The sequence below is a fragment of the Salvelinus alpinus genome, chromosome 34 (assembly GCF_045679555.1).
Source record: "Salvelinus alpinus chromosome 34, SLU_Salpinus.1, whole genome shotgun sequence".
NCBI lineage: Eukaryota > Metazoa > Chordata > Actinopteri > Salmoniformes > Salmonidae > Salvelinus > Salvelinus alpinus.
In genome coordinates, this window is record NC_092119.1 from 25,930,164 (window position 1) to 25,941,018 (window position 10,855).

The following is a 10,855-nucleotide window of genomic DNA, read 5'->3' on the forward strand; positions in this document are numbered from 1 at the left end:
AAAAAATTAAAAAAGTAATATCAGCAACCTTCTAGATTCCGGCTAAATGTCCACAATTCTCTGGTTTGATAATACAAATAATATTTGGTCAAAAATATTAGTAGGGTTAATAAACCGTCAATTCGTAAACTCAAACCTCTGTCTGGACAATTGTTCCTTTATGATCTAGTCAGGTCATTACAGTATTTTATTTGGTATGTGAAGCATAATACGTTGGATATAAGCCAACAAAACAGAAGAGTAAAAGTGTTACATTAAACAGCATATTGTACCCTTAGATTAAGGGTTAGACTGTTGGTGTTGTGGCTGTGCAATTAATTTAATAAAAGTAAACCAACCCAACATGAAAACAAAATGTTTAAGTCATCTTGTAGTGTAGGAATAAACTTTTTTTTATACAAGTGCTACAAAAACTATACTAAATATTTTAGCTGTAAAAAGTACATATACCGCATTGTGTTAAAATAGGAATATTTAACAAAATAGTTTATACAAAAATTCTATGTATGGGACTACATTTAAAGAATTTAAATAAACTGTGTGTGTACACACACACACATGTGGAAACCTGCTCGTCGAACATCTCATTCCAAAATCAGGCATTAATATGGAGTTGGTCCCCCCTTTGCTTCTATAACAGCCTCTACTCTTCTGGGAAGGCTTTCAACTAGATGTTGGAACATTGCTGCGGGAACTCGCTTCCATTTAGCCACAAGAGTAGTGATGTCAGGCACTGATGTTCGGCGATTAGGCCTGGCTCGCAGTTGGCGTTCCAATTCATCCCAAAGGTGTTCGATGGGGTTGAGGTCAGGGCTCTCTGCAGGTCAGTCAAGTTCTTCCACACCGATCTCAACAAACCATTTCTGTATGGACCTCGCTTTGTGCATGAGGGCATTGTCATGCTGAAACAGGAAAGGACATTCCCCAAACTGTTGCCACAAAGTCGGAAGCACAGAATAGTTTAGAATGTCATTGTATGTTGTAGTGTTAAGATTTCCCTTCACTGGAACTAAGGGGCCTAGCCCGAACCATGAAAAACAGCCCCAGACCATTATTCCTCCTCAACCAAACTTCACAGTTGGCACTATGCATTGGGGACGGTAGAGTTCTCCTGGCATTTGCCAAACCCAGATTCGTCCAACGGACTGCCAGATGGTGAAGCGTGATTCATCATTCCAGAGAACGCTTTCCACTGCTCCAGAGTTCAATGGTAGCAAGCTTTACACCACTCCAGCCAACGCTTGGCATTGCGCATGGTGATCTGTACGGAAACCCATTTCATGAAGCTCCCGACAAACAGTTCTTGTGCTGACGTTGCTTCCAGAGGCAGTTTGGAACTCAATAGTGAATGTTGCAACCGAGGACAGATGATTTTTATGCGCTTCAGCACTCAGCGGTCCAGTTCTGTGAGCTTGTGTGGCCTACCACTTTGCGGCTGAGCCGTTGTTGCTCCTAGACGTTTCACAACAGCACTTACAGTTGACTGGGGCCGCTCTAGCAGGGCAGAAATTTGACGAACTGACTTGTTGGAAAGGTGGCAATCCTATGACGGTGCCACGTTGAAAGTCACTTGGCTCTTTAGTAAGGCCATTCTACTGCCAATGTTGGTCTATGGAGATTGTATGGCTGTGCGCTCGATTTTATACACCTGTCAGCAATGGATTTGGATGTAATAGCCGAATCCACTTATTTGAAGGGGTGTCCACATACGTGTGTGTGTGTATATACCACTAGAATCAGTGAATAATCTGTGGATCCCTAAGGAAGGGATAAGGATCCAAATCTGCCAGCACTGAAAGTAGAGTATAGACAGCATGTACAAAGAAACTTAACTTGAACTATGTCACAGATCACATAACAAATTACCTTAAAAGCGTTACGTGAAGGGAAATGGTTATGCCAAATGGCTTATGTATTTTATAGAATTAAGAATAGCAGCATTAGATGGGTGGTTGGCCAAATAGTGCATTTCAGTCACAATCCATTGAACTGTCAGCATTTAGAGAATGTGAGACGGAAGGGTAGGAAAGAAAACACTTGGTCTGTGCCATCACTCTCAGGCTCTGGGCATCTTAGCAATGAGTCACTGGTCCCGAGCTTCATACAGCAGTTTGGCAGCCTGTCAGAGAACAGAGACATAGTACAGGCAGAACTATTCAAAATAACTATTCAACCACATACACAGTACGTAATGGCAGGTCTGAAGCTTGGATATCACAACATAAATTCCAGTAGTATCAAATATAATCTTCCTTTTAAAACACAAGCCAGCCTGTTAATGTGGTGTACCTTGTGCATAGCAGCCAGCCATGAGGAGGCAGTCTTCTTGTCGTCTGCTGCCTCCATGCGTAACTGCTGGGGGTCCTGAGAGCCAGTGGGTTTGTAATGGAGCAACATGCCACTGGCCCTGGAGTTTCCCCCTGGACACAACACACAGTTAAGCACAGCCTGGTCTCAGACCAGACGTAACATAGTAAATATGTTATGTATGGTTACATAAGACAGATGGTTACTTAGGGTGGTTGGTCGGGGTGGGTGAGCATATAATACAAACATCTACCAACCCAAATCTCATCACGTACAACTTTAGCATTTTAGCAACTTTAACTACTTTTTAGTTACTTGGCATGTTGGCTAACCCTTTAACCTATCTCCTAAACTTAACCCCAAGCTAACATTCGCCACCTAGCTAGAATCCGTAACATATTGTACATTTTGCAACTTCGTAACATATTGCACGTTTTGCAAATATAATACAAATTATAATTCGTAACATATCATACAAAATGGGTGATGGACATCCACAAATATTTACCATACGAAACGTAACATATAATACTAAATGGAGCATCTCGGATTTTCATACAGAATAATACAAAATGCTATAAGACCAGGTTGTTAAGTAAGGTACAGTAACAACACTCACTATCTTGGGATGTACTCTAAAAGCTTCAGCTCAGACTTTGTAAACCAAAACTGCTACCTGGCTGGTGTTCAAACTAATGACCTTGGTGAAAAAAAAATAAGTAACCTTACAACATATCTCAAAAGGACACAATAGCAAACATTGATTAAACAAAACATGCAAGTGCTTCTTTGTTAAAGACTGGCATGTGCCATAAATCACTAAGAAATCTTTAGACTTGAAAAAATAAACAACAACATATCAGACGTTCACAGAAGAAGTTGATAGGAATGAGGGAATATGTTTGGATGTCTTGAGCTGTGAACTGGGTTGTGTTCAGTAGGCACAAAGCGGAAGAAAACAGCCCAAACTGAGAGAAACAGGAAGGTGCCACATGGAAACTGTCAAATCAAGTGTTTTGATATGGTGTTGCCTAATGAACACCAGCCTGGTCACAGTTAGAGGGGCAATGAGGCTCACTCTGGGTGTTTAGTTACACACAATCCCCCCCATGGAAGCATGCATGGGACACGGATTTTAAGGACGTTGCCTTTGTTCTACCACTGATATAAAATGCATGTACAATGATAACAAAGGCATCCTTATCAAAAGCAGGGCCAAAAACTCTGGAGGCAGGTGAACTTAAGATGGGGAGGAATAAGGGAGTGGGGGACGAGGGAGTATAACAGTGCTAACCTTCAGAGATATACTGACTGTCCCGCAGACTTGTGTAAGTGTGAATGTCATTCTCTAAGGTCATAAGGAGAAAAGGCCAGGCCGCCCAGAGGCAGAGGGAGAGAGGGAGAGAGTGTTTTAATATTAAAGCAGAGAGGAAACAGTCAGGCACAACCACCACCTCAGTATACTTACCATGCTGTTAGATCAGTTAAGGGGTTTCAAATCAATACAATGAAAAGACACAGTCAACAGAATTTTACTGTGGATTTATGATTATACTTCCGTTCATAAAGAGGAGATGGAGCTAGTTCCTCCACCCACAGGAATCCATGTCTCTTAAATCAATAAGCGTTCAACGAGCTGCACAGTATCGCTGCTGTACGGTCATACTGCCCTCTGTACTGAGAGCAATCAAGCCAGAATGAGCAAACAACCAAAGAACATCGGATCCAGAGCTTTACCTTCAGGAGTGGACTCCTCCGTCAACACCTGCATACTGGAGATCCGAGACAGTTCCACCTCAAAATGGCTCTCCCCATCAAAGAAAAGATACCTGAGTGGAGAGGGAGAGAAAAGAGAGGCGAGACAGTGATGTACTGAAAGTCTTAAAACTGGAAAGTGTACATTTTCTAAAGTGGTTCTATCAAAGCACAGATACAGTATATGTCCTTCCAGCATTAACCTAAATAACTCCATTCTAGATACTTTCCCTTTGTGTAAAATGTAAAACACTCACGATACCTGTGGTTGTTGGAGAGACGACACATCATGGTCTCAGACGTCTTTGAGGTGCCCAAAGTGACAATAAAAGAACCACCTGAGTATGACAGCGAGGCCATTACCAGTGAGTCAAATTTAAAAAACATACCAATCAAAAATCCCTCTATAAATCCATCCAACTGTAGATACCTCCCAGTCCACTGGTGTTGTACTAAAGGATAATCTTGGTTAACCCAGAACTAAAATCTATCTTAATTTGGTTGTTTACATAGTATAATCTCTCGTGGACAGACAAAGGATACAGCATTGTTTGACCATGCTATCTGGCTAACATGACCCCATTAGTCCAAAATTCTACAAGGCTTTCTCTCCAGGTCCCTGCCACTGCAGCAGGCCCTTGCCCTGGAGCTCACCATGCTGCAAATTGATTTTTAATTACGGGCCTGGCTGAGTGAAGCAGAGTGGAAGGGGCCTATTTATAACCACACTGATCTGCACCAACACTCTTCACTAGCCAGGAGGGGGTAGAGCGGGGCAGGACAGCATCACCGCAGACCTAGCCCTGCTCACTAACCGCCCTATATACACACACACACACACACACACACGTCTGTGAGTTTGGGTGTCCTCCTTACACAATTGATTCATTCCTTTGAACTCACCTCCCATAAGCACTTTGAGCTGTTTGTCATAGAAGTCCATTTCCTTCTGGGAGACCAGGCTGCACTCGCCACACTGCCGGACTGGGTCGACGAAGCACATCCTGGGCAGAGCCACCTTCTTACTGCAGCACTTATCACAGAAACACCGGCCACACCGCCGACAGTGGTGCTGAACATCAACAGAACAAGAGGAAGGGAAGCAAAGGTAATACCAGGCAAAACTATGTATCCTATTGGCAAAAGTAACATTTTGGCTCAAAGTCAGGTTAAAAATGTAAATACAGTTATCTGATACACTACATGACCAAAAGTATGTGGACACCTGCTTGTCAAACATCTCATTCCAAAATTATGAGCATTAATATGGAGTTGGTCCCCCCTTTGCTTCTATAACAGCCTCCACTCTTCTGTGAAGACTCTCAACTAAATGGTGGAAGGTTAGAAGCAAGTCCCCGCAGCATTCAGCCACAACGGCATTAATGAGGTGGGTCACTGATGTTGGGCGATTAGGCCTGGCTCGCAGTCAGTGTTCAAATTAATCCCAAAGGTGTTCGATGGAGTTGAGGTCAGGGCTTTGTGCAGGCCAGTCAAGTTCTTCCACACTGATCTTAGAAAACAATTTCTGTATGGACCTCGCTTTGTGCACAAGGGAATTGTCATGCTGAAACAGGAAAGGGTCTTTACCAAACTGTTGCCACAAAGTTGGAAGCACAGAGTTGTCTAGAATGTCATTGTGCGTTAAGATTTCCCTTCCCTGGAACTAAGGGGCCTCGACCGAACTACGAAAAACAGCCCTAGAGCACTATTCCTCCTCCACCACACTTTACAGTTGGCACTATGCAGTCGGGCAGGTAGCGTTCTCCTGGCATCCACCAAACCCATATTTATTCTTCGGACTTGATTCATCACTCCCGAGAATGCTTTCCACTGCTCCAGAGTCCAGTGCTGGCGAGCTTTACACCACTCCAGCCGACGCTTGGCATTGTGAGCTTAGGCTTGTGTGCGTGCGGCTGCTTGGCAAACCCATTTCATGAAGCTCCCGATGAACAGTTATTGTGCTAACGTTGCTTCAAGAGGCAGTTTGGAACTCCGTAGTGAGTGTTGCAACCTAGGACAGACTATTTTTATGCGATACGCGCTTCAGCACTCGATGGTCCCGTTCTGTGAGCTTGTGTGGCCTACCAGTTCACAGCTGAGCAGTTGTTGCTCCTAGATGTTCCAATTCACAATAACAGCACTTACAGCTGAACGGGGCAGCTCTAGCAGGCCAGACATTTCACAAACTGACTTGTTGGAAAGGTGGCAATCCTATGAACCACCGTGCCACTTTGAAAGTCACTGAGCTCTTCAATAAGGCCATTCTACTGCCAATGTTTGTCTATGGAGATTGCATTGCTGTGTGCTTGATTTTATACACCTGTCAGCAACAGGTGTGCCTGAACTAGCCAAATACACTAATTTGAAGGAGTGTCCACATACTTATGTATATTATGGGATCATAGTAAATCAAACCTTTCTTGTAAGGAAGTCATATTTTTTGTCACACTGCATACAGCTTGGGCACTGAAAAAGGAAAAGGACATACTTTTGGTTCACTCAAGTTCAAACATGGACACAACAATTTGATTCACAGTTTAAATGGATTACCAAAAGACCTCTCCTTTACAAAAGATGATCACAAACCTAAGGCTTACAGTAACATACCCACAGACTTTATATATTTAACTAGGCAAGTCAGTTAAGAACAAATTCTTATTTACAATTACGGCCTACCAGAAGGCAAAAGACCACTTGCGGGGACAGGGGCTGGGATTAAAAATAAAAATATAGGACAACACACAGCACAACAAGAGAGATGCTACATAAAAGAGAGACCTAAGTAAAAGTTAGCCTAACACCGACTGTTTTAATGCCACCACATCTTAAAGATCAGTGTACCATTCAAATACATGTTTGAAGAGGCAGTGAGGTGTGACAAGCTGCTGGACAGGTTTACTGTAAGGTTCACACACAGCTATGACTCATGGCCATCCCCCACTCAAGTGTTTTCCAAAGTGGACCCATGTCATAACCATGATTAGCCAGGGTAGCCGCTCGTGGTCTTTATGGATCTCCACTATCGTCTGGCCTTAATGTGCACAGCAGGTAATATCCTGTCACACTGCGACCAGTTTGTACATAAAACATTCTCCATTAAGGCAGCAAAGGCTTCGATTACCTCAACTTGATTTAAAAATGGGGAGAATGTGGGTAAAAAGTGTACTTTCTTTATGAAACACATTTGTCCACCACCATACCAGAGTGGCTAATTAATAACTAGAATTTTAGGAATGATACTTTCTGATGTTGCATTAACTAGGCAAGTCAGGTTGCATCAGACCAGTGGAGGCTGCTTGGGGGAGGACAGCTCATAATAAATGGCTGGAGTGGAGCATTTTCCGCTCCAGCCCTTACCATGAGCCCTTCCTCCCCAATTAAGGTGCCATCAGTCTGTTGTTTACCCCTGGCTGAATGCGGGGCGCAACATCAAGAAGTAGCATTCATACGCATTAGACACTAGCATGGTGGTGGATAATCAAATCCCCCCCAAAAATGTAATGGTCACGTACACGTATTTCGCAAGTGTTACGAAATGCTTATGTTCCTAGCTCCAAAAGTGCAGTAATCCCTAACAATACATGCAAATCCCAAATATGAAAAGGAAATATATATATATAAAATGCAACAATTTCAAAGATTTTACTGAGTTAAATACAGTTCATATAAGGAAAATCTATGGATTTCATGACTCAGAATATAGATATGCATCTGTTGGTCACAGATACCTTAAAGAAGAAAGGTAGGGGTGTAGATCAGAAAACCAGTCAGTATCTGGTGTGACTGCTATTTGCCTAATGCAGCACAACATCTCCTTCGCATAGAGTTGATCAGGCTGTTGATTGTGGCCTGTGGAGGTCCTGGGCTGGCATGGTTATACATAGTCTGCAGTGGTGAGGCCAGTTGGAAGTACTGACAAATTCTCTAAAGTTACATTGGAGGCAGCTTATGGTAGAGAAATTAACATTTAATTATCTGGAAACAGCCATGTTGGAAATTCCTTTAGTCAGCATGCCAATTGCATGCTCTTTCAAAACTTGATACATCTGTGGTATTGTGTTGTGTGAAAAAACTGCACATTTTAGTGGCCTTTTATTGTCCCCAGCACAAGCTGCACCTGTGTAATATCCGCTTCATGATATGCCACACGTCAGGTGGATGGATTATCTTGGAAATTGAGAAATGCTCACTAACAGAGTTGTAAACAAATTTGTGCACAACATTTCAGAGAAATAAGCTTTTTGTGCATTTGGAACATTTCTGGGATCTTTTATTTCAGCTCATGAAACCAACACTTTACATATTGCGTTTACATTTTTTGTTCAGTGTATATCGTGTGTATAAACATTATTGATATATGAATAGAAACATTTGTATACTATATAGAAAAGCAGTAGTTCTATAGGATGAGCCGACAAAAATACAATATATACATATGTAGTGGAGGTCCTTGATGATATTCTTGGCCTTCCTGTGACACCGGGTGCTATAGATGTCTTGGAGGACAGGCAGTCAGCCTCCGGTGATGTGATGGGCTGACTGCACCACCCTCTACAGACCCCTGTGGTTGGGGACGGTGCAGTTGCCGTACCAGGCGGTGATACAGCCCGACAGAATGCTCTCAATAGTGCATCCGTAGAAGTTTGTGAGGGTCTTAGGGGCCAAGACAAATTTCTTCAGCCTCCTGAAGTTGAAGAGGCGCTGTTGGAGGTGTGGATGGACCATTTCACGTTGTCAGTGATGTGCGCGCCAAGGAACTTTTCCCCTTCTCCACTACGGCCCCTTCGATGTGGATGGGGGGTGCTCCCTCTGCTGTCTCCTGAAGTCCACGATCAGCTCCTTCACTTTGTTTACTTTGAGGGAGAGGTTATTTTCCTGACACCACTCTGCCAGGGCCCTCACCTCCTCCCTGTTGGCGGTCTCGTCAGTAACTAGGCCTACCACTGTTGTGTCATCTGCAAACTTGATGATTGAGTAGAAGATGTGCATAGCCACACAGTCATGGGTGAACGTCAATAAAGTGTGCATATTTTCCAAGGGTTTTTTGCCTTCTCTTCATTAAAACTAGTTAAGGAGGAAATCGAAGCCTTTGGAGCCTGAATGAAAAATGTTTTACGTATGAACCGGATGCCAGTGGGCACAAGTGTTTCATCCGGTTGTGCACATCGAGCCAAATGGTGGCTGCCCAGGCTAGATCATGATGCATGTGGACATCTCGTAGAGACGGCGAGAAGAAAAAAAAACTTCTAATTAACTTGCAGTCATATGAACAGCAATGACTTGCTGAGGCAACTTTGGTTCTGTATTTTGGTGGCACCTGATGCAACGTAGTTAACTAACTAGTTACTGTAGTGACGGCTCCATGTTGTCTAACTAACTTACTAGAACACTACAGGCAACTCTTTGGCATTTATAGCTGAACACGCCACTTCGATACAACTACGACCCGAATGAATTTTTTTCGTAACAGGTTAGGAGAATTAACCTAGTACGTTAGGAAAAGGGTTAGTGAAAATGCTCTCCTAACCTAGCTAACTTACCTAGGAAAAGTCACTTCGCGACGTAGTTGTATCGAAGGAAGAGGCGTGTTTTTAGGGAATCACATTTACAGCTAGCAAACTGCTGAACATTGTTAAAACCAACACATGCCAAATTAAGTATCTAGGCAGTTATAAAACAATGTTTTTTAAAGCACACGTATTTTTTTAAATACTAATAATCATACGCCTTTTGGCATTCAATCGTGGGATAAGTAACGTTAGCTGGCTACTGTCCCGTACAGACACTGTCAAGTCCGAGCGGCGTTGCCCTCTTGTAATTACCTCTCCAATAGTCTCTTACCTCTTTGTCCGGGACCCACTGGGGTTCATTTAACGAAAAAGGGCTGTTAAACGCTCCATTCTCCGGGACCATTCGAAGTCCACTTGGGCTTCGGACCAATTTCTTGCCATCAGGCACTGTAGACATTTTTCCAGAACCTATTTTTTTAGTTCATACTGAAAAACACTCATATCGTATTTGATGGACAGAGCCGTTGTCCAATATAAATGCGTGGAGTATAATCACTGATGTCATGTGATGAACCGGAGCAAACGAAAAGCAATGTTGTTTTGGTTTTCTGATCCCACCCACATTTTTTCATGACATTTTAAGAAAAACATCTACACAAACTAGAGCTGTGTTCGAATACCCATACTAACATACTGTATAGTATATACTATTAGTTCAGCCGTGCGAGAGAGGCAGGTTGAGGTTTCCAGGGTTAGAGTAGTGCAGAAGTTGTCATATGCTGAGGCAGTGAAGAAGGTAGAGGAGGAAGGGTTAAGGGGGAGGAGTGGTGAGAGTAGCAGAGATATTCCCGTACAGAAGGATAGGCCAAAAAGTGATATAAATTTCAGTAAAATTGGATTTTTAGCATTTGTAGCAGTGGTTATCAGCTGTACTGCAGGGGATGAAACGGAAGTCGCAGAAAATTGAGGTTGCGGTGGCAGCTGCAGAGAGGTATTTGGGTGTGCGAGACTTGACATCAGAAGAGTTAAAGGGTGTGTTAAGTGGTGATGTCCCATCCTTCAGGATGATGGCACGAGGTAGAAATAAATACATTTAATTAGTGGAGTAGGATGGTGTTAATTTTATTTTATATAATTTTGAAATTAGTGAGTGTAGTGTTAGATGGTAGGTTATTAATTTAGTACATTTTTATTTATCAAGCAAAGTCTCCAGTCTAGTAGGTGGCGGTAATGCAACAAATTGGATGCCAACCGCCGTTAAAACTCATAGAAGAAGAAGACTA

At 42.8% G+C, this 10,855-nt stretch overlaps 1 protein-coding gene across 4 annotated transcripts; it reads right to left on the bottom strand.

The window, feature by feature from the left end:
• Positions 1-169: 169 nt before the first annotated feature.
• Positions 170-10,119, bottom strand: LOC139563899 (zinc finger FYVE domain-containing protein 21-like). Of its 4 annotated transcripts, XM_071382907.1 has the most exons (8): positions 9,904-10,116; positions 6,478-6,528; positions 4,966-5,134; positions 4,325-4,400; positions 4,045-4,136; positions 3,602-3,655; positions 2,290-2,420; positions 170-2,119 (listed from the first exon to the last, which is right to left on the bottom strand). In XM_071382907.1, the coding sequence occupies exons 1-8, from the start codon at positions 10,027-10,029 to the stop codon at positions 2,084-2,086; spliced, it is 735 nt and encodes a 244-aa protein (XP_071239008.1). In that variant the 5' UTR covers positions 10,030-10,116; the 3' UTR covers positions 170-2,083. The 4 variants fall into 4 exon arrangements, with proteins under 4 accessions (XP_071239008.1, XP_071239009.1, XP_071239010.1 ...); XM_071382908.1 differs by lacking the exon at positions 6,478-6,528 and having other exon boundaries at positions 9,904-10,119; XM_071382909.1 differs by lacking the exon at positions 3,602-3,655 and having other exon boundaries at positions 9,904-10,113.
• Between the last annotated feature and the right edge of the window lie 736 nt (positions 10,120-10,855).